Source organism: Plectropomus leopardus, chromosome 12 (genome assembly GCF_008729295.1).
Source record: "Plectropomus leopardus isolate mb chromosome 12, YSFRI_Pleo_2.0, whole genome shotgun sequence".
Lineage (NCBI taxonomy): Eukaryota > Metazoa > Chordata > Actinopteri > Perciformes > Serranidae > Plectropomus > Plectropomus leopardus.
This window is the reverse complement of record NC_056474.1, coordinates 4912456-4937313: the sequence shown is the minus strand read 5'-3', so window position 1 is coordinate 4937313 and position 24858 is coordinate 4912456. Positions and strand designations below refer to the sequence as shown.

The following is a 24858-nucleotide window of genomic DNA, read 5'->3' as shown; positions in this document are numbered from 1 at the left end:
TACAGAGACTTAGTTCAAATCTCTTACATCAATGGGGGATTGCTCTTTGTAAAAATAGTTGTATAACCGAGTGCAAACTCACGTAGCAAGCATGTATTTCAGGTATTCTTCCTGTCAGACTCACTGGTGACGTCTGTGCCAGGCTTTCAAATCGTCCGTGCGACTGCATGGCAACAAAGTTGCGCTGATCGTGTCGACGAATGAAGTGCACAGTCGAGTTTAGACAACAATAAGTTAGCTGCTCTTTCTGTTGTATCCCTGAGTGCCTTGCCACTAGTGACAGTAATGCTAAGAATGTAAACGCAGCAAGCTGACGGGATTTATGGCCTCCTCAGCAGAAACGCTCCCAGCTTGGAGTCACCTTCATGTGGCCAGTCTGCCTCTCCCTATTTCTGCTGTTGAGCCGAGGAGTGTCTCGTCCAATTATGTCTTTAAGGGTTCGACTAAAAGATTATGTTAAAATCAATGAGGACCGGATGAAAGCCTCCGAAGTGGCTACTAAATTAAAAAAATTATATGTGCGACAACATTTTTGTTATGGCTATAATGAGACTGTTTTCACGGACGTTTCGGGAAAGAACCTCCATCATTTAGCAGTTGATGATATGAACAATCTTTACACTTAGTTACCAGTTTATTAAGGAAATATACCTAAAACTAATTCAGTTAAATACAATAGTCTTGCAACAAGTCCTTCCCTCAGTGATTGAAATATTATATCTGTGTAACATTATACAGACAATTTCACATGTCCGATTAAATTCTTAATGACCAATTAATTGATCATTGATTAATTGTTATCATCATCGATAAAGGCTCATTTATACTCTCTTTGTATATAAAAAAGAGAAAAGTAATTCATTTTACTGTAAGTTGTTTTATTGGGCTGCTATATTTGAGTTTTGTTACTGTAACAAAGAGTAACTATTTTGTTAAGTGACTTGAATTTTACGTTGTTTTATTTATTTTGCTGTTGGATTGCTAAATGTAGATCGCACTACATTCCTTTTACTTAAATGGAACAAGCTCTTGCATTCATTTTATTTTGGAGAGACTTTATCTCAGACTGTAAACACAGATTACCAGCTAGAACTGGGCTATTTTTTGTTGGGGAATAATGCCCCGATATTTATTGAGGAATAAAAAAATCATAGTTAGACGAATTTAAAAAATAATCAATAGATTAATTGTTAAAAAAATAATTGTTAGGTGCCGCCCTACTGATGTTACAATTTTTAAAAATTTTGTAGCTTGGTAGCAGCTTTTGTCGACGCTTGTTTTGTGGATTGGTTGACTGTGTGTGTTGGTTGTGTAAATGAAATATTATTTTTCAGAGCTGTCTCTACACTGAGTCTGTGCTGCTGGAGAATGTTCTGGCCGAACCCTCTGAGGCAGAAAACAGATCTCAGTTGTTTATATTTCTTGAATTGTTACAAGAAGGACTTAACTGTGCTTAGCTGTGAGATTATATTGAGAAACATTTTGTTCATGTGCCTGAAGCAGCATTATCTTGCTTGTTAGCTTTGTCAATCACTTGTTGTTACTGTTTCGCTTCTTCTGAGTCAGAGAGTCAGACCTGCATTGAGCTCCTCGTGGTGCTTGTTACACCTGTTTACATGCACTGAAAATCAGGTAAAGACATGTTGGCTGGTGCCGAACTGTTACTACCTCCTCTGCTATCCAATCCAGTTCAATTTTAGCTCTGCCCATTCCAGTCTTTCTTGTTTTAAAGGAGCAGTGTAGGATTCACTGGCACCTTGCGGTGAGGATTGCAGGTTGCAACCATCTGAAACTACTCCCAAGTTTCAAGCATGAACTCTCGGTTCGGATTCCTTATGTGCTTATTGTTCAGGAGGTTTTCGGCTGGAGCCAAATTATCCACATAGATGCCTTTCTCTTCAAACCAAATGAACCAGGTGATAAAAAACAATCAAAAACACTGAATAAAGCTGTTTCACAATGAAAATCATCGTCATAAAACTGTGGAAAATGTCCATCAGTTTCCTTGAGTCCAAGGTGATGTCTTGCTTTGATCAACCAGCAGATTAAAACCTTGAGAGATTAAATTTATTACAATGTAAGACAGGGAAAAGCAGCAAAAAAAAAAAACTCATGAGAAGCTGAAAACTGAACTGAAAATTGATATAAACAGTTGCTTAATTATCGAAGTTGTTGCAGATTAATAGATTCATCAGTTATTTGTTGCAGCTCTATTAAATGTATTGTTTAATTCAGAAAGAGTCTTCTCAAAATTAATACCAAATTCTGTAATTGTTCTTCTCGCCAGGCACTCTAATGCACTTTTTACGCAGTGATCCTGCTATAGGGCCACTACGAAGTCCCTTTTTTATGCCATCTTTGCATTATTTTATACATAATCAAACAACGACGGCATGATGCCTCTCAGGTGTTTGATTTTAGATAGCATGCTGACATCAGGGAAGCAAAAAAGCTGTGAAGGGTGTGATGTTAAACACATCATACACACGACCTTTCAGCCCTTTCTAAACAATAACAATGGTTATTGTTCATGTCGTCCTCTCCTCAAGGGAGAGAATGACATCAATGAATCAATGAAGTCAGGGAGCTCAAAGAAGCACCCTGACTTCATTGATTTCCCCAAATTGTGGGCATTTACGGCCACTGTTGTTCTTCCTTGAGTTTGCTGCTAATTGCTACTAGCCCCTTTATGAATTTCCCAAGTGGTTGACACACAACACACCGTCAAAATGTCACACCTGAGCATGGTCCCATACTGTCCCATATACACAGACACTGTTTCAGCACTTTTACCACCACCTTTTGTGGCTTAAAGGTGGGACAGCTCTGTCCCCCAATACCAAGATTGAACCTTTTATACAGAACAGCGAGGCAGAATAACGGTATGATATTCCAGCCTTGAACAGGCAGGATAAAAGGGGGGCATGGATGCCAAGCTGAATCTACTGTTGCATCTATTATAGTCACTGCAGTTTAAGTGTTCACTGAATGCTTCAGCTCTGATGTCATTGTTAAATGACAATAAAAATTGAAAATGGAAATGGTTTTCCTGCAATAGACCATCACATTAATGAGACATATCAATAATTTTTTTTGTTGTTTTGAAGTCAGGACAGTTGAAAGCACTTTTGGGATCTGTAAACCCAAAGCAAAGGTGTCTCACTTGAGTGGCCAGACCAGCTACATGGTATCCCATTACAGTATCTGCGTTTGTGTGTGTGTGACAGCTGTCAGCCCCGCAGCCATGTAGAGCGGTCGCATCATATACTGCATGCCCGCTCGGGATGGGCTTGGACGTGTCAAACAACGCCAACCATTCCCCTCTAAGTAACCTCCATAAGCCCTCAGGGGGGTCAGCGGTGTGGGGGCAGGGGTGACAGGGATGGGCCCAGCTGTGGTGCTCTCCGGCTAATGGCACTCAGCACAGATGGCAGTCCCTCATCCTCCCGTGAGCATGTGTGTGTCCATGTGCACAGGCCACTTTCCAACAGTGTGCATTACAATCACAAATGGACCTTTTAAAATGGAGGTTTGCATGCACGGGGCATTTAGTGTCAGTGATCAATTATGTAATGCAGCTACACAATGATCAACCTCTGCTGAGCTTTTAGCATGGATATCTGCTGCAGTGAGTTGTCTCAGCAGAATGTGATTTGATTTCTGATTAAATTGGTTTGTTTAGTGGCAGCCTGAAGGTTTGATTAACTTCGGATTAATTTGATTTGTACTGGAAAGAAGAAATGGGCGTGAGTTATCGATGATGTAATTGTTTCTCTCAGGGAAGTTTGTTTTTGGAAGGAGAAATGTAGATGTGTGGTTTCTGCTTGTCCTTCCTTAGAGGTCACAAAACCGAGAATATCAGCATTAATCTTCAGGTACAACTGATAAAAAAATGTGTTTTCCATCAGGCGGCAGCTGAGTGTAAAGCTGTTTGTAACATGGTCATCTGGCACATAAATCTGATGACATTTTTGTCACTAGGTGACCATGGTTGTAGTGTTGTTTTGCAGTGTTTGAGTGTCTCTGCATTCTTTTGTCTTTTCGGTCATGGTGGTAGGGTTGCAGCAATGCACTGGTTTCAAGGTATACAGTGGTATGAAAACTTAAAACTCTTATCTCCAGCATTGGAAAAAAAGGCAACCCAATAAGGGATGCACAATAATATGGGCCTGTCATTGGTAGCAGCCGATATTAGATGAAATATCTGAATCAGCCAACATGCTTTTTTCTTATTTTGCGTAATAAATGAATATTAAATATACTGAAAAACATTGCATGTCATATCTCCATCTGCTGGTTTCCTATCACGATAAGAGTATGCATGCATAAAATCATGTTAATTCCACTACAGATGAGACTTGATCACTAAAACTAGTTGAGAAAAAAGTGGATATATTGATACCTGTTTTCAGACAGATTAGATTAGATTAGATGGACCAGATAGACTTTTTTGTCCCAGTGGGAAATTAACCGTGGACGTCAGTGTCTGCAGGAGCATCAGCAGGAGGAGCTGATGTTGGAGGTGAAGAACATGGGTTGGATCTGGGATGATTTTTTGTGCCCGTCTGAATTTGGTTTTGTTGAAAGATACTCCCATAATCTTCCCCATCCCAAATGAGTTGTTATCGGCTTATTGAAAAATCCGATATCCTGCATCCCTAAACCCTGAAAATCTAACCTGCGCTTGTTCATTTCCTTTTTTTTGCCTGTCAGACTTTTTACACAAACTTGCATTTAAAAAATGGTTCAGGTTTTAAGTAACTGAATTTTCCTTTTAAATTCATGTGTCCCCTTTCTAAATTTTAAGGTTTTTGCGGGTCTGTGGACACAGCATAGGCGGAGCTCTCCATTAATTCTTTTTTTTTCCTCCCCAGCAGTTTGTGACTCGTGGGGTGGATAATTGATCTGTTGATGTCTTTAGAGCTGATCAGGTACAATCAATAAATGAGAGGAGCAGCTGCTTTGAGTAAATGCAGACTTTTAGACTAAGGAGAATGAATAGTTAAATTTCACTTTCACTGACCTTAGATTGCTCCATCTGTGCCCAGAGCACGCTCTGCGCTCCAGGAGTGAGGTGCAGTGAATTATCGAATGGTATTTACATTTCAACAGCGCTCTTAATGAACAGTCAGGCTCCTAAAATAGAAAATCTATTTGCAGCAGCAGATGTTTTAATCATGGCGGGCAGCTATAAATAAATGAATGTATGTGAAATCTTGATTTGAAATTAACTGGATTTGATAATTGGATTTTAATCCATCCTTACTTCCTGTGTGCCTGAGGATTGTCCTGGTGAAAAGGTTAAACACCAGCTGTTTCTGGTACCAAAAGCTTTCATAATCTTAGAGTTTGAATCTCAGTTACGCACGATGGTTCAGTAATAGAGCAGCAAAGCATGTTTATTCATTTGAAAGTGTGACAGATTATTAGTTGTTAAAGACTGAATCTTATAGTCCGTGTGATGAGGCTATATTGGTGCAGCCATCAGCCGCTCCTGTATACCAGCAGTACTCCAGAGCGCTAAATGAGTTGTGAATACAGCTTTCTGAATGCATAATGTATGTGCCAGTCCATGGTGAGGGCCACACACAAGCCTACTGTGTGGGCTGTTGTGTGGCCCTGTGAAGAGTGCCTGTCACCAGTGACTGAACGTATTCTTCCTCCATTTCTATGGTGCTAAGATGTTCCTTTCCTCCCGTCCTACCACAGTTCCTGTTTCATACAGGGGGTTAAGAGAAGCAAAGGTTAGCTGTGCAGCCGTCATCTGACATCTGATTACTGAGCCGCTCTTCAACTTTGCCACACATGACACAACAGAGAGCAGAGAGGTTTTGAAAGGACACTGATTGAATTTGCCTTATTTGCTTTATTGTCTTATTGGTCTTTAGACATTTTGAGTTGGACAAACACGCTCTTTTAAAAGCCAGAGTTGGAATATGGATCTTGTGAATCACTTCCCATTTCTGTACTCCTGCCTTTAATCAAAATTTTGTAATATTTATAGCCTTTTTTATGGCACCTGAAGTTCTTAGAGTTGAACATTAGAAAGAGCTTTATCAGTGTGTTGCGTACAGTGACCCTTGATGCTCCCGAGGTCTGTGAAATCAAGGGCAGAGATAACATTCCCAAATCCAGATTTACCGCCGTTTGGAGTTATCATCATTATAATCCATTTAAACCTTTGAAACCTGAGCAAATTGTTACAGAAAAATTACCTGGAATTTAGCACAATAAAAGAGAAGGAATAAATGGAAAAAAGAAAAAGGTAATAATAATAATAGTTTTCTGGTCATGTTTCCCCTTTTTTTGATTATCTGTAAATAATAATTATTATTATTTCTCTCTTTCAAAAGTTATTTTCAGGTCATTACCTTTTCCTTATTCCTTGCTTTTTGTGAGACATCTCTTGTGAAGTTGTTCTTTGCTCTTTTAAAGGGCTGTTTTTAAAATAAGTCGAATTTGCTCAGGTGTCAGAGGTCTAAATGCATGTGAAAATCATCTGAATGTAGCAGAGGAAAAATTGATGTTGTTTCAAGATTGTTTCAAGTTTCAAAGGGTAAAACACCAGCAACTGTGACTTTTAAAGTGTTTTGTGTTACTTGGAAAAGCGCGATTTTGCTTTATACTGCAATTCCATGTTAAGTAATTCCATCGGGATTCAAACCCACAGCTCATTAGAAAAGATGAATAACTCTTTGGCGTTCAAAACAAAAAATTCCAACTAAGACTGAATCATTCTGCATTATAGTAAACAGTTATCCCAAATTATATTGAATCAAGATCTCCTCCTGTAACATCACACCTAGGCACTGTAATCGGAGACAACTAAACATTTATTTCAGTTCAGCTAAAAGTATTTTGTATCTGTCATGAACAAAACAATGTGGAGGCATGATGAGGGCATGGACTCCAGCTGTTAATAAATCCAGTTATGTGCCTGCCAGTGCTGTTCACAGCAGGACGCGTGGAGTTCGGCATGTGGGCCAAATTTAGTCCTTGAAAAAAAGCTCTCAAGATTTTTTGAAGTTTTCAAACTGAGATGGGTTTCTTGTTACAAGCTGTAAAATAACTTGACCCCCAAAAAACAAATTCTTGCTCTTGTCGTTATAATCAGTACATAGAGGTTTTCTTTTTTTTCGCTTTGTTTTTAGAGCCATGGATCTCTATTGTGGTTGTTTTCATTCAACATGTCGACAGTTTCGGGGATCACCTCAGTCCACAGTGTGGCTTTTGTTGATCCGGAGGCTGCTGTGCTGTCCCCAGCTGAAAGTCAGAGATCCTCCCCTCAATCCTCCCTCCCCGAAGTAAACACGGCTCTAAAAATAGAGCTCAGGGAGAAGCCAGCCAACATCAGAATGACAGGCATCCATACTACAAACCCCAGACTCCCAGAGGCCCACTGTGCTGTCCCACACATAACGCCCTCCAAACCCCACATCCCAATGTCAAAGCCTGTGGGTACGGTTAGCGCAGGGCCCCCGGTGAGATCCGTCCTATCTGTCATCTTTGTTTGGCAAAACTGGCCATTAGATGTTTCCTCTCATTACCCAGTTTTGGGCCCTTGGGACGGCATCTGTCGCTGGTATGCTGCTATTCACAGAGGGAGAAGGTCATGCCATGAAAGACGTGTAGTACAAATACTTTGGATGGTTCTGTGTGTAAATACTCTGCAGAGAAACAGGGAGGGCATGAAAAAAAATGTGTGACGTGTGTAAACTGTATTCCTATTATTTATTTTTTTCTGTTTGATTATTTTAGAGTTGAAACAGTTAATTATTTAATCTGTTTCTCCATCAACAGAAAAAAATAATCGACTATTTTTGTAGTAAATTAATTATGCCTCCGTGCCAGTGTTTTCGGCTTGTCTGTCCTATTATTGTGACCGCGATATTTCTTCAAATTTGGCCTATAGTTTACTTGGATTTAGCAATGAACTGATTAGATTTTGGTGGTCAAAGCCCAAATCTCCTTGAAAGAATTTGGCACAAAAGTCAAAAGTCAACAATGGCCTAGTTTTATCGGTCAAAAGTCATGGTCAGTGTGACCTTACATTCGTCTCATTCTTGTAAAAGTGATATCTCAAGAACACCTGGAGGGAATTTCTTAAAGTTTAGCACAGGCGTTTACTTGGACTCAGTGATGAACAAAAATGAAAAATTTAGTGGTCAAAAGTCGAAGTCAGTGTGACCTTGCAGCTGTCTCTTTCTCCTTAAACGGTTCCCAAGAAAACCTTAAGGGAATTTCTTCATATTTGGCAAAAATGTCCACGTTGAGTCAAAACTGAAACAAACCTGCACATTTTGTAATAAAAGTATATAATATGATAATAGTAATGCTGAATATTATCTGGTTGCATGTTCACCAGTGTGAGAATTAGTTGCTTTTCTGCTTTTTTATACCATTGTAAACTGAAACGTTTTGTTTTTGAAGAACAAGACATAAGCTTGCTTTGGGTAAAATTGTGACATACGTGTTTTTTGACACTTTACAGACCGAAGATTACCAAAGAGAATCAATAATGAAAATAATCGATAGTTACTGCCCGTGGTGAGAGTGTTAAGAGCCAAAGACATGCAGTATATTTTAAAAATTGTGGATGTCAGGGCACCAGCAGTCTAAGCACTTTCCATTATCAGCTGCTGACACTCCTGCGACTGTTGAACGGGACTTGAGTGCACCTGAGGCACTTACATTAATTTCACTTTTTATTCTGCAGTCAAACAATACCCACATCTCTGCATTTGCATCTGAGAGGAGGGAATCGTAACACAGGGGCTGAAAACCGGCAGTACATCAATTCATAACAAGTCAGCTGACTCATCAGGTTTTTGTTTTTACTGTCCGCTTTCCCCCACTACAGCGTGATTTACCATGACGACCGAATCAGGCGCGGAGTCGGAGGCCAAGCAGCCGCAGGAGAACAAGGAGACGGAGAAGGGGAAAGCAGCAGCCGAACCCACTTCGCCTCAGAACCAGCCGGAACAGCTTCCCGCCGCCGCCGGACACAGCACCCCCGCCAGGAGAGAACAGGTCAGCCTCTTCATTTCAGTGTGAACTGTGCCCACAAACAAAGATCCACCCTTTTGTCATTGACAGCATGAATTCTGTGAAAATTGTTCACCGTTTAACTTTTTTACACATTTTAATGTTTGTGTGAATACAAAAACAAAAACAAAAAAATATTTCAGTAATCTAATTGAGCGTGTTTTCATGGTGTAAACACAGAAAAAAATCCCTGTAGATTAGGCTCACATTTGACAAAAACATACACGCCATTCATCCCACTCCTCAATGAATTGTGCCTTTGTGTGAAAAATGGAAATGAACAAAATAAATGCTGACGGCATGACCTCAGTGTTCTCAATGGCGTTTGTGGCCCCACATCAGATGCATCTGTTTATGAGTAAATCTTTCAGTCTACGCTCTGTGCTTTTACTTTGGAAACCACAGATCGAAAAATCCACAACAAAGTCTGGATGTTTTTATTCCCAGAATTGCATCAGCTGATTGTGCTGATTAAAACACAACTTCACACAGCTGTGGGAAGAATGAGCAAACGGAGCTACTGAAGCAAAACCTCATGGCTTTTAGCGGTTTATGGTCTCAGCTCTCTGTTTTAGGGCAGACAAATTAATACAGATAACTAGAGCAGCAACGATGACAGAAAACGAAATGTCAGCTATTCTGATAATCAGTTTATTGCTTAAGTAATTTATAACAAATGCTAAATGATTCAATTGTTCCAGGTTTTCAAAATATAAGATGTACTGCTTTTGTTGTTTAAGTCAATGCAAACTAAAATATCCTTGGATTTCCAAGAAGTCATTTGAAGACATGACTTTTCAATGCAAATGCAATTATTACTTTTCCTGTATTTTCTAGACTGAATAATTTACAGATTGAATGGTAATTAAAATAATCATTAGTTGCAACCTTACAAATAACCAAATGTCAGTAAAGTTTGATTGTACTGGAAAGCCTGGTGTGTTTGACCCCATCAACCTGGGATGAAGACCCGGGCCACACTTCTGTCGCTGCAACACGGCTGCAGAGCTGCCAGTGCTATGGCAACTATATTTCACAATTAAAAGCTGGTGCTCGACTCATTTACCGAGCCATGCAAGCCGCTATGTCTTCAACAACACAGTCATGCAAATATTTCACAATAAAAAGCCTTGCATTAACTAATGAAGGAATTCTCTCCATAGAAATGTTGGGCTTTTATTCTGAAACAGAAACAGGAGGCGTTTAGTTAAAAAATCTATATTTTTTTTCATGTCTGTGACAGATTTTAACTTTGAAAATGTAGTGAGTGGTGGTGAAATGCCAATATGATGATCAAAACACCATTTTCATCGTCCATTTTTGCTGAAAATGCGAGTCATGAAGAAAAAATAGTCACGAATCCTTTTCTTGTGATGTTCTGCAGCTGAGCAGCTACCAAGCAGCAGCCGAGCCACGGCGGCAGTGTGGCTGCTCTAACCTGTTAACACGTGTGCTGAAAAAGATGCACACATGAAGATGCAGGCAGTGTGGCCGTGGCATCACCTTGTGTGTTAAGCAGCGTAGTAAATGTTGTTCTTAAAATTTCCATTGCTTTGGCACACAAACATCTATTTGATGAGCTCTTGCTGTCAAATTTACTAAAACAAAAGTCATGATTTACCTGCAGGCTCATGGACTGAACAGGTCATTTAATATTCTCGTTTTTAAGTAATGAAAAACCCTCCGGTCCAGAGTGTAGCCTGCAGACTGTCCATTTGTTTTCCTGAGACTTCCCGAGTAGCCGCTGATGTTATCTGAACACTAAGTGCTTGGCCCGAGCAGCCTTCTGGGCTCACTATCGAATCACTGTAAAGATTGAATTTCCAGAGCTCGCAAACGGTGGAGGGACTCTCTCACATGTGAGGCAGATTCCTGCTTATTCCCAAATGTACTAGTTTAAAGAAAATGCAACTTGCTATACATATAAACAATTTAAACTACCTGCTGTAGCTTGAAGCCGCACCAACACTGAGAAAAGAATAAGTACAAAAAGATTGTGAGAGGTTTGACTGATGTCGGTATGTGAAGGTTCTCAGACCGCATTAGAGTGAGGATTAGCTCTAAGCCGTCCGCTCTTATTATTTTTACATTTACGTGAGATTTTAGGCAAGAATTTAGGAACAGATCAAAACTGGATTAAGTTTAAACTAGTAGATTTCTGTCATTTGCGAGCAGCCAATAGTGAAGAGTCAGAAGGTCAAAAGTCACAGCCAGATATTGTTTTGTCAGAAAAAAAGTTTTGAGATGTTTTGCCTTCTAACAATCTGCTGCGTGTTTGAACATTTAAATTCAATTTGTGCATGCTCAGGCTCACAGCCCCACTGCCCCAGCAGTGTATCAGGATGTGGAAAAATTGAAGTATGGAAACGTTTGATGTTTTTGATGAGGAGAAGAAGTAGAGCATGAGTTGACACATGAATCATAATGGGCTGTAATGAGAGAGCAGCAGATGCAGGGCCAGGCGATGGAAAGATTCATTATGTTCTGGGCAATGTTGCAAAAAATTGTACCACATTTGAATGAAAAAAATATTAATCTATAAATAATTTGTTGGCTAACAAAGCGACACATGCATGACTCGGGCTGACCGACAGGATGATGCACGCCTCAGAGATTATAGAAATGTGTGAACATTAGAGATTTTGCTACACTGCGAATACTGAAGTAACTATGTGATTAATGGTACTGTTTGTGTAAGACCTCATTTACTTCAGGATATTATTATATTTTCTTATTGGATTAGCCAAAACCCTTTGTCTATTAAGTTTCCAGGAAATGTACAACATCAAGATGTATGTGGATGTCAGAATATGAAATTACTCATACTGAGTCCATATTGCCCTCTTTAATGCATGACTATAGAAAAGTAGCAAAAGAGGTCACATTTCACATTGATTCACGTTTGTTTTGTAGCATCACAACAACAAGAGCATGACTAAGACCACATTCAGAGTTCAGGCAAATCAGATTTGTTTCTCAAGCCAGCTCTCATAAACAGACTGTCCATACTGTTATTTGCCAGTAATTAGATTGGATTTGTGTGTTGAGACATCACCAATTTATCTGTATGAGTTGCTGTTGTAACAACATAAGTGTAAGTACATAGCAATGCTGGAAGAATGAGAAGTGGAGGTCCATCATTTCGCCCTTCAAACAATTTACTTTGGCGTTTGTCCACGGACTGTTGTTCCTCATGTTGTCACCTTTAATGTTCTGTTCATAGCAGCATGGATCTGCTCAGCATCTCTCAGCCTGGATTTTACGTTGTCATTGTGTGCATGTTTAAAGACACTCTTAAACCTGATTTGAGTGGCCAATCACGTTTCAAAAACCTCCTCTAATTGTCGTTTGGATCCGATTCACAAAAATTGCAATGCATGTGTATATTTTGCTGTCCAGACTTCCCTAGAATCAATCTGGATACAATCTGGTTATGCCATAAAACTGATTTGGTTTAACAGTCTGAACAAGGTCTTAAGGCCAAAACATACCAAACCGACACCAAAGAACTAGCAGCAATGAAAGCAGGCTGTGGCGTCGCCTCATGTTGCCAAAGAATCGCACATGAACACACCGCAAAGACTACAACCGATGACCAGCCAGCACATATGTTCTGCGCCTGCATGAGAGAAAATATCTCCATAGCAGCAGAAGCTGTCGTCTGTATTGGCATTTAAAAGGGACGCCAGAAGACTGTTGTGATGCTACATAGCCAGTAAGCACATTAATAAAACAACCCAACAAAATAACAAAGCACATTTACCATGCACCAGTGAACAATAAAAGAAACCATCAGGAGAAGTTTCTGCTGAAGAAAAATAATCGTACCTTTTATAACAAGTTTGTTGCAGTCTTACTCCCTCTTAACTTTAGTCTTTCGTTTAGTCTCCTCACTTCAGTTTCTCTTCTCTCGCACTGAGCCGGTGCAGTGATTTCATCCACGGGCTCTGCTGTCTCCAGTGCAGATTCAACACGCCACATTTTTGGAAATAAAGCGGAAAAGAGCCAACAGTGCGAGACATGCTGCAAAGACTAGGTCCATGGACACTCACCTGTGGCTCCACTATTAAAGCGGTGATATGTTTTCCATTAAAAAACATATTCCAACTTTAATAGTTGAGCAAATGTACAATAAAAAACATGGCCAGTGAACTATGAGGGCAATGATATTTTTAAAAAATTGGTTAATTGAGGTAAAAACTTCATGTAATCATGATATTGATTTGAGGTCATATTCCCCAGCCAAACAGCGGCCTAAAATTAAACAACTGGTGATGCTTTTTGGTTAATGCTAACATGCTCACAATGACAAGAGGTGCAGTGGAGGGTTTACAAAGTTATGCAGACTATATTTACCTCTTTTCTGACTGTTATCAGTATACCCACCTATCTGCCAAAAGCCATTAGATAATATAGGAGAGTGTATGCACTTCCTCCTGAGTAACCCACCCATCTACTACCACTACACCGCTGACAGTGACTGTGCTGTGATGTTTAGCGTATATATATTGTTCGCCATGCTCAGCATTAGTTTAGTGCATTAACTCTCAGCACAAAAAACAAAGTAGTAGTAAATAGAAGTGTTGATGAAGGTGTTAGATGGCAGGTCAGAGAATTAAAGTTATAAAAATGCATCCACTGGAAAGATATGTGCAGAATTTCACAGCAATCCCTGCAGTATTTGTTGAGATAATTCAGCATCAAAATGCTGGACCGACTGACATTTCCCTCCTTTGCGCCGTGCCACTAACTAAAAAGATTTTTTTAAATGCACAATTTCCCTCCTTGCATCACTTTAGGTGTTTCCTATTAAGTGAATCTACACCAGCATCACTACTACTGCATCTGCATTAAACAGCCCTCATGGTGTCACGCTGAGGATGATGGATGATGCTCTGCTGTTGTCGGAGCGGTGTGAACTGGCAGAAACAAGGCTGAGAGAAGTCACAGCACTCTGACACACTGTCAGTGTTTCCTGTGAGACACATGCTCACCCCGAGACGTTTCGCTGGTCCAGCAGGGTGTATGCGTGAACGAAGTGGCCTCAGTTTACACTTTTACTACTGTCATTCTTCTTTTTTTAATCATTTTAAATGTTTGAAATACACCCTCTGTTATTTTTTTTGACCGTTTTTACTAAGTCGGACCAAAATCATGCCGTCACTTTAATCCTCATGCTCTCTTAAGGTGACTGTAGTTTTCTTGTGTGGTTAAGCGTAACATCCAAACGAGTCCACAGGGAGAACCAGTCTGCTTCAGTTACATTAGACAGGGACAGTGTGATGGATATAGCCTGAAGAACAAGATAAGGAATTTTCAATATAAAAAATGAAAAGGGGCAGTAAATCCACTTTGGTGTGTGCATAAGAATGAAAAATGTCTCAAAGCGAAAGGCATCTTAAGTATAAAGTCAGTCAGGAAGGGCTTTGTTTTCAGCCAAGTGGAAAATTGGATTTTCTCTGTTTAAGACAAAATGGCAGTACACCTCTAGCTCTTCTCAGTGGGACCCGATTACATTCACCAAGGGTCCTATCCAGTCTCTGTATTTAGGTTTTGGAGGTGTGATAGAACCGAATCAGAGACGGCTACATTAACTAACTGACATATGGGGCAGTTAGAGACACTTAGGTAAGAAAACGGTGAGCAGGAGGTCATTTCTGGTCTGTGAACACTTTCATCCTAAAATCAGATATTCCTACAATGAAATAACTTAGGTCTCACTAGAGCTGCAGCGATTAATGGATCAGCTGTCCACTATTGAACTGGTCTCTAATTTGAGAATCGATTAATTGGTTTAATTAAAAAAAAAATTTTAAGGAAAAACAAAATTCTCTTATTCCAGCTTCTAAATGTGAATATTTTCTTGTGTCTTTTCTTCTCTATTAAAAAAAGTGGAATATTTTTGGGTTGTGTGCGAAACCAGACATTAGAGGATGTCACTTTGGGCTTTGGGAAACACTGATTTTCTAACATTTTATAGACCAAACATCTAATCAGTTTCACAAGAAATTAATTGACAGAGTTAGAGTGAATAAAAATAGTTGTTAGTCAGCCCTACGTCTCACGGCTTTAAAATAACAAGCAAAGAAAAGTCCAGTGTAAGAAACATGTGGGTAAACATATAGATTAACTAAATAATTACCGTTAAATGACGCTTGTTTTTCTTCTCTCAGGAGCAGGAGGACGACCAGGTTTCCCACAGGTCATCCACCAGTCGTCTGTCCAGGTCTCCTTTGAGAGGAGTGAAGAAGGTGAAGATCATGCAGTGCAAAGTCACCCTGCTGGACGGCTCCGACTTCACACTCAATGTGGAGGTAAGAGAAACTTTTTGTTAGAGGATAATAGGTGCTTAAAGAGGGGAAAAGGCAGAAGATTAAACTCATATAAAAGTGCTTTTCACTTCAGAGAGCTGTTTGAAGTTAAGCTGCTGCTGTTGTATCACTTGGCCTTTTGAATTGCCTTGCAGCAGTACAGCAACACTAATGATATAGTGTGTAATTACTATAATTAGACCAAGCCTGAAAAGTATTATGTTTTTTTTTTCCTTATTAATTATTATGCCTCCACACCAGCTGCAGCTGATGCCAGAGGCATTGTGTTTACAGGTTGTTTGTCCGTACATCCATCTGTCCCATTTTAATGAACACGATATCATATGCCTTGAGGGAATTTCTTCAAATTTGGCACAAACGTCCACATGGACTCAACAATAGGCTGATTAGATTTTGGTGGTTAAAGGTCAAGGTCAGTATGACCCTGCTTCTGTTTCATTCTTGTGAATGTGATATTTCAGAAACACCTTGAAGGAATTTCTTCAAATTTGGCACAAACAGTCACTTGCTGATAAACTGATAAAATTTTGATGGTCAAAGTCAGTGTGAGCTTGCATCTGTCTCATTCTTGTGGATGTGATATCTTAAGAACACCTTTAGTAAATTTATCCAAATTTGGCATAAACGTTTACTTGAACTTAACAATGAACTGATTAAATTTTTGGAGTCAGAGTTCAAGGTCGCTGACCTAGTGTCCGTCCAATTTTTGTGAAAGCGACATCTCAAGAATGCCTTAAGGGAACTTCCTCAAATGTGGCACAAACGTTTACTTGGACTCAAGAATGAACAGATTAGAATTTTGTGGTCGAATGTTCGGTCTAACTGATTCACATTTTTGCTTTCTCTCATACAGCTTCTCTGGGTAATGTCTACATAAGTTCAGTGTTGCAATGCATGTGTAATAAGGGCTTAAGTTTGCAACTCCATTCGGTTTTCGCTTTTATAACTTCCGTGACAGTTTGGCTTGGTTAATCTGAAGTCTGGAGGCGTATTTATTTATTTACCGTGTCCTGTGTTTGCAAAGTAAACCCATAAGTACTGTTCTTTGCTAAAAGGTGGAACAGGGTTCATGGAAAAGTTGTATTCATTCGGGAAAACAAACATGTGGCACCATTTCAACGTGGATTTCAAAGCATTAAAATTCTGGTTGCCAGACAACAGCAACTCTGACTGCTGCATTAATATGTAAAAACAAAAGAGTGTCCCACAAAGACGTTGTCATAAGAAGCTGAATAGCTAACACCATTCGCCTTCTGCTGCACCCTTGATTCCTCTGCATATCAGTCTTATACTTAGCCTGTTGTATTAAAATAGAATAAAACTGTGCTATTCTGACAGCCCTTCTTAGAAGTAGGGATTTAATGGATTTCACTGCACATTTGCATTGTGTCGAATTGCTTTGTAGGATTCATTTACCCTCCAAAGCTTTTCAATGCAGCCTTAGAGGAAAAAAAATAATTCATATAACGTTCTTAAATGTGTAGTTCTAACTTCAAAGCTCATCTGCTATCCAGAAATAAACCCTACGAGGAAGGGAGAGCCAACAATCAGTGGGAAAACACGTGTCTTTGTGTTGTAAATGTGAAGCTCGCAACGCTGAAACCCCAGCAGCGTGGCTTTTATCGTAATGTGGAAAAATTAAATATGGAAATTGGATGTTTTGTGAGGAGAAGAAATGGAGCATGAGTTGGTTGTTAATCATAATGGGCTGGAATGAGAGAGGAGATTGAGGTGCTGGATTCATTATTCTCTGTGCTGGCCAGTTTTTGTGATATCAAAACGGAAATGTTTTAAATTTAATTGACTAAGATAGTTATATCATTAGAGAGGCAGCGAGAATAAAGCTGTCCCATTTCATCAAACCTTTTCATAAGGTTTTGGTTGATTTTGATCACACTTGTGTTTTTATTAGGTGGGGGAGTCAGTAGTTACAGCATGATACAACAATTGTATTGAGTATTCGGACAATAATACGATATTTACCAATATCACAAAGTCTGCCACAATACAATTTAGATTAAATTGAATTCGGGGGTTTGCGATTGATATGTGATATCATATGCCCATTTAACACAATCTGTCGCAGTTGAAGCTGAAACCCTTTTTTTTGTTGCTTTTGGCCATAAAAGATTTCTTTTAAAACACAGATAATTGTAAATAATTGTGTCGGGCTAAGTACAATAAAGTTTACTTTAAATTGACTCCACTAACACACAAAAAACAGCACGAGAGGATGTCGAAAAAAGGCTTCGACACACCAACTATAAATGAGTGGATTTATTAAGTTTACAATGTAAACACAATGGAGAGAATTACATTTTAACAAAGAACCCAAATTGATATTTTCTATGAAAATTAGTTAAAATGGCTTCACCATGTGTAAACCAATAAGGCCTGATTTTATATTTCAGGAATATACTTAAGTTGAGTGTGTATCTTTCAACTTAATTTTTTTTCTTCTTATAGGTTAAATAACGTGTCCATAAATGGATTTGAATATGCTTGAATATGTGTGCGCTTTTGTTTATACAGTACATGTAGATTTTGTATTTCATTCAAGAAGGATCATCAAGTTTTGAGGGGTTGTAGTTGTTTTTTCTTTTTTTTTTTCCTTTTTTTAGATTTATTATTTATTTTAAGTCTGTCTTTGGACCCAAATTTTCTCCCAAATCTTTCAGAATAATTCCACAGTGCTGATTTATTCCTGAGTAAATACCAACATCTTTATCGTCTTTTTTCGGCCCCTTGTCCTTCTGAAATAAATCAATCAATTGTTTTGCAAAGCTAGTTTTACCTCCAGGCAGCACTGTGTAGCCTTGAGTGAAACTCCTGTCATCATCTATAGTTTTTTAAGTCTCCAGTGTTCGGAATTAACCCCACTCACGAAAGCAGAACCCGTGAAGGAAAATGTATTTTTGTTGTAAATGTGTCTCGGCTTCACGACACAATAGCTTCTTTCTGCCTTCAAACAGTCATTCTTTCTCTGAGCACATTATGAATTCAGGAACAAATATGAATAGTGAACTTATCTGACATTTCACTCGTACATATTTCCTTCTTAACAACAAAAAGTTGAGTTTTTTCTAAAAAAGTTATCAGGCTTTTCAACTTTGTACATTCCCCAAATGCGTGCGGGCTGAACGGGGAGTACCAGACCCTCCTCCTCTTCCTCAAATCTCCTTTGAGCAGATTCCTCCTCACCAGGGGTTTGGATAGAGGGATTAGCTGAGTGTTTTTGTGGTGGTGGTGATGTGAGGGGTTCAGACCGTGAAATGGGAGCATTTGTTGGAGGGAATCAGTGTCATTGACTCTGAGTGTTGGCACGATTACGTGATTTCCCACTGTGGCCGAGGACGGTCCTTAAGGACACGGATCTGGAAATGAGGGTCAGTCTGGACTTCTTGCCCTTGAAAAGGACACAGAGAGGCTTTCCGGAGTGCCGTTAATTTAGATGCATTTGCTCCGGGAGGTGCATTCATGCTAGATGCAGGAAATAGCTGCACATGAAAATTCAAACAAAATAATAAAAATGTCATGGCACTATCTTTATCTGACATAACAGAAAAGAAAAACTGAATTGATTGATCCTGCTTACTCGCCAAATTAACTGACAGACATTTATTTAGTGCTATACTTCCATAAAGTTGGGGGACTTGCGGAGGACATTTCTGGTTGTCCATACGTCTTTCTGTCCGTCTGTCCCATTCTTGTGATCACAACATCTCAAGATCACCTTAAGGGAATTTCTTCAAATTTGGCACAAACGTCCAATTCAATTTAATCATTCGAAATTTAAACAAACAAACATCTAAAAACAAAATAATGTTTGCAGCGTCTCTAGTGTGAAGATTTGTTGGTTTTCTCAGTTTTTATACAACTGTAAACTGATTGTCTTTGGTTTTTGGGCTGTTAGACAAAATAAGACATCTGATAAAAAGAACATTTTTTCTTTCACCAAATCGGTTATTTGAGAGAATGGCCTGCAGATAAATTGATAATGAAAATGTTTTTTTTCGTCAATGACTTGATGATGCAAGCTTTCAGAGTTTTCCCCACACGTTAATTTATTTGTGTTGGCATTAGAAAGATGATAAGCAGTCGGCAACAGCTTTATAGATAAATGATAACATTTTTTAAAAAGATATAAGATATATATGAAGAGATTGGTAGCTCCGTGTCTAGCTGCAGGTGTATTTTGGTAGAAAAACACATTTGGACATCTCAGATTTCAGGTTCAGCCTTTTTTTCCTCTACTTGTTCCCCCGGCTCACATCCCCTCTAATGCACTCTAATCCAGCAGCTCGGACTGAACTGGGAGACTGGGAGATTACTGGACAGTAAACAGATGGGACGCAGTGATTCAATGCTCTGCACTCACTATTAGACGCAAACACACACTGTCGATGGTGATGTTTACATTTCCTCAGTATGTTTTTGTAAGAGTTCCACAGAGATTAGTCAGATTAATAAAATGTAAGATATAAGGATAAACCCCTTGAGATGGATCGAGTCTCAATAGATGAAATGATAATTAGTAAGATTGTTGTGGATTCAGTTAAAGCTCAACTGCAGTGTGTGTAATTTAAATTTATGGAGTTCACGCTCCATGTCTGCAGGAAAGATAAACAACATTTTTTTTTCCGAGGATTGTATGCTTCCTGAGATAACAGGAGGCACTCAAAAAGCCGATTATTGATTTTCAGTTCAGAATGATTTAAAGTGCACTCACTTAGATAATTGAAGAATCAACTCCTAAATGTAAAACAATGTAAAACTGTCTTAGACATTGAGTAATGGCTAGAGAAGAGTTTTTGCAGCACATTATGGTGTCACAGAGAAGTTGACCTTTGTATCCTCTTAGATATCTGCGTGAAATTTTGTCAGAATTGCATATCAATTCTTGAGTTATAGCCAAAAACATGTTTTGTAACTGCCCTCCACCTTTGACCACCAAATTTTTTGAGTCTAAGTGGACGTTGGCGCCAAATCTGAGAAAATTCCCTCAAAGCGTTGTTAAGATACTGGATTCACGAAATATGCGGTGGACGTGACCATGGCGACCTTGACCTTTGATCACCAAAATCGAATCAGTTCATCCTTAACCCTTTCAAACGTGAGAAAATTTGGTTTGATTTCCTTTAAAAACAAGCAGAAGTTACAAGTTACAAGAAAATTGCCTGAACTTTGGCAAAAAAAGAAAGAAAAATGTTAATCAAAAGAAAACCCAAACCAGACTAATTGATATAGAGATCAAATAGTTAATAATAATTCTTATTTTGAATATAGTTTATGGATATGTTTTCCCATTATTTTTGTCATTATTTTCTAAAATTATTAAAAATAATTTCTCTCTTTCTTACTCTTTATCGATCTCTCTCCCCTTTTAAAATTAAATTTCAGGTCTTTTTCTTTTTCCTATTTTCTTGAGCTACTTGGCAAGAAATGTTCTGCAAATTGCACGAAATGAATAGATTAAGAAAATTTGCATTTAAAAAAAAGCTTGGGAAAATATTTTTCATTTGGTCATTTCCTTATTTTTTATGTTTCTCCTTTCTCTCTCCAATTTTTTGTTTGTTTCTTTTTTTTAAATTTTTTGTTACTAATTTTCACACCATTTTCTTGTCCTTTTTACTTGTTTCTTGCAAATGTCTGGGTCATTTCTTCCTAAGTTGCTCGTCGTTTCATAGCGTTAAATACATGCAGGTTAATTTGCTGTCTATGGACTGATAAATTGAGTCCACCAGTTGTTGCAACTGTAATTAAAAGGCAATATTTAGCATCTATTGTAATGAACTCTAGAGGTGGGATAAAGACGTGCATCTAAACTGGAGGGGTTTTTATAACTGCACAGTTGGATGTGGGATTTTTATCTCCCTCCACTGAGACATAACACCCTCTGAAGCGAAGCAGGGGAGGTTCAGCAGTTCTGTGTCACAGAAAATGATAGGAAACGATTAGCGCAGACATTTTTCCCGCAGGAAATTGAAATTGAGTTGAGCTGGAAAACTACAAGGTCAGGGGGATAAAAATGTCAAGTCTTGACATTCTGGAGCTGTTTCAAACAGGACCGGGAGGAGGAAGAGGACTCCCTGGCAATTATCCGAGAATCCTCTGACCTCAATAATATCACTGTCAAACACCGTAAACTGACCCAGCTTACGCCTGCTGCGTTTCACCCTCAGCTGTTAGGACACTCTCATACAGCTGATTTTCCTGCACATCTGGTCATTAATGTGCCTTATTGGTTACTATGAAAGCTCATCTGTCAGGCAGACAGCTTATAAGCCTCCTTTTTGTTGCCTTTTATTGTAAAAAATCTTATTTTAAAGAAAACTTTCCAGTTGGGGGAGTTGGGTGACCCTTCTGTGTGTAGACACTGTTACTGTGATTGCGAGTATTGTCCAACGACCAGCGCCATCCAGGTGTGACTCATGCCCACTGCATAAAACTAGCACAGCCTGATTTTTATTATTGCTCCGTATAAAAGGAGCCTGATTTGGTCATGACGAGACTGCTATTCTGATACCATAAAGGCTTTCTCAAGTGTCCTTTGCAGGCCTGCATTTACTCACTTCTTCCGTTCTGTAATTATTATTCTATTATGTTGAAGTCCAAAGAGCGTCTGCACCCTGCAATCACAGCTCCCTTTAATTTTATTAGCAACGTTTCAACCACAAAACGGAAATGAGGGACATGAATAGCAACATAACCAGTAACATCAGAACCACCTGAACGCATTTATGTGTCTCGATATCCTTGTTAAAGGGAAATTTAAAAAGGAATAAATGTAAACTGACTTTTTCTAAGGAAGACCTTTAGTTAGTCAAATCTAGGGATGCCAGTTTCCATTAATTTTGCTATTAAACCTTTTAAACCTGGTTCGACAACACTGCTGTATTCTCGCAAGCTATTTAACTCTTTAGAACCTGAGCAAGTTGGTTTGATTTCTTTCAAAAACATGGGGAAAAATGCAATGACCAACTTGGAAAGAAATTTCCCACAAATTGTAAGAAATAACTAAAAGCTGACAAATGAAATGCCTTTTTTTTTTTTTTTTAAAGGGGGGATAATATTTTTTTAAAAAAATGTTACAGAAAAAACTTTTATGCTTTGAATTTTCTCCACTTTTTTCAGGTAATTTTCTTGTTATTTTTTCTTTAACTTTTTTGTGCTTATTTTCAGGTAATTTTCTTGAAACTTTCTTGTCTTGTGTTGTTGTTTTTGTTGGCTGTACATTCATTTATATGTGGCGGGCCGAAGCATGAAGAGAGAATATTCGTGTTTAAAATTAAAAACAGCAGAATTTGAATAAAAGGGGCAGAAGTATTCACTCTTCCTATTCCTTTTCAGACATGAAATACTAACTTTATTGTACTGAATATATCCGATGGGCCTTCTGGTGTTGTTTTTCATGCTCATATTTTATTTCCATTTTTATTTGGTGTGTTTGAAATGAGGATCTAACTGAACTGACTGAGAAAAGGAAATAGATTGTAAATCTGTGGGAAACACTGCCTTTTTATAATCATCCAAACTCACTGCAGGCACTGTTGCTCCCTAAATTTAATCTTCATGAAGATTGATGTGTCTTTTTTTAATGTGAGATCACATTTCCCTCCAATTTCCTTCTGATCTCGTTCTCTTAAGCAACCCAAGTGAAGACGAAACACAAGCCAGATCAGTTAGGTCAGCCAGATCTGCTTCTGCTGCACTCCGTGTCTCCATATCTGCTGTTAGCGAGAGCCCATCTGTCAGCTGTGACTGAGCAGAGGTTTGCAGCCTTTTGTTGAGTGCGTGTTGGGTGTGCGGTTCTCTCAGTGAAGCCAAGTGTTGCATCGAGAAGCCACTCACAGCGAGGCAGCAATAGTCTGACACGACTCTGCTAATTCCTTCTGAGATGTTCTGGTTGGATTAACTCTCTGCCACCAGGGGCTTTATGGCTCTGTTAGAAATCACGCACAGAGTTCTCATCACAAAAAAAAGAGTCTGTGCTTCAGGTGATGAAATGTGTGGGTGGATGCTGGTGTAAGTTGCTAATACTTCTATTACACACTTGCAGGCCAGACATGTGTTTATTTCCATTTGGACTCCTCTCTCTCACGAGCTACTTGCCAAAGTGACGGATGCATAGGTGTGCTGCTGGAATAAGCTTTCGCAGTGGTTTTCAATAAATCCAGGCGTGAGAGGCCGGCTTTGGCTCTGCACAGGAAGGAGGCATCTTTGTTGTGGCAACTCAGACCTTTAAATATCTCATGAGAGCCGGCCAAATGAATCTGCCTCCAGTGGGGGAGATGACGGAGCTCCAGCCGATGACATCCGGCACTCAGCTAGAGTCGTGCGATCGATTGGTTTTCAGCGTTCACAATGCTGATGTTCACCTTGAGCTCAGGAGGCTGAAACTGTATTTATACTGTCGTGCTTTTTATAGAAGGAATCGAACCCAGAGTGGCCGAGTTGGTCAAATGTGGCCGCAGTACCTTTGAGGGTTAACCCTTGCAGGGAAAGGCTCTGTGATGTAGCAGTGTGTGGTTTGGTTTGATTTGGAAATTTATTTCGAACATTTAATAAAAGAAAAAAAGAACTGATCATACAAATAAGTGGACAGACAGAGAAAAGTAACATTTATAATGAAAAACATAAAATGTAAAAGTAAAAAACCTATTTAATCCCGCCCTTTTTGCATAAATCATTGATTTAAATTGTCAAAATATGATATTTCCTTTTATCTTACAAAAAATATAAAGTCATACTGATATAAATCCTTATCCAAGATATAAATTCATTATTTACATATTTATAACAATCAGAAATACAAAGTTATTACTTACATATTTATCTGAATCATATTAATCGGTTGTCTTTTAGTATGAGTATATATAATAAACAATGCATGTATTGTATATTGCAAACATACATGCATTGCACACTACATATATAATATACAATAAATACCTGCAATATAGTAAACAAACCATGATGTGCTACATCATCATGCTGTTTTTATAAATGAAAATTTAAATTTCATGTTGCTGAGAGGATTCTGTGTATCTGTCTGTCTGCAGCTAATCTTGCAAAGTAATGGACCGACCAGCCTAATATTTTGTGTGCACATTTATGATCGTACGTGCAGTATACGTATCTGGAAGTCTTATGTGCAAACTGATATCCTTGTTGGGTTTTCGTGATATAATCTTTTTTTTAGTGATACTCTCGATTGTGAAAGTTGTATAACGTATACTGTATTTATTATGTTTTTTTGTTTTGTGTTTTTCTCACAGAAACGAGCAAAGGGCCAAATGCTCTTCGATAAAGTATGTGATCATCTCAACCTTTTGGAGAGGGACTACTTCGGCATCACGTTCAGAGATGTAGAGAATCAGAAGGTAAAGGAACATCTATAATGCGCTAATGATCACTTTTAATGGAGTTGTTAACTGACAATAGGGACCATATATTCAAAGTAAGATTATGGAAGAGTTAA

At 38.7% G+C, this 24858-nt stretch overlaps 1 protein-coding gene across 6 annotated transcripts in view; it reads left to right on the top strand.

Annotated features, from left to right (window-relative positions):
• LOC121951239 (band 4.1-like protein 3) overlaps positions 1-24858 on the top strand; it is a 72370-nt gene that overhangs the window by 18418 nt on the left and 29094 nt on the right. For all 6 annotated transcript variants that reach the window (XM_042497500.1, XM_042497499.1, XM_042497504.1 and 3 more), the window contains 3 exons: positions 8861-9030; positions 15219-15359; positions 24656-24760. In XM_042497500.1, coding sequence (XP_042353434.1) covers positions 8872-9030; positions 15219-15359; positions 24656-24760 — 405 coding nt within the window. In that variant the 5' untranslated portion in view covers positions 8861-8871. The remainder of the gene's footprint in view (positions 1-8860; positions 9031-15218; positions 15360-24655; positions 24761-24858) is intronic.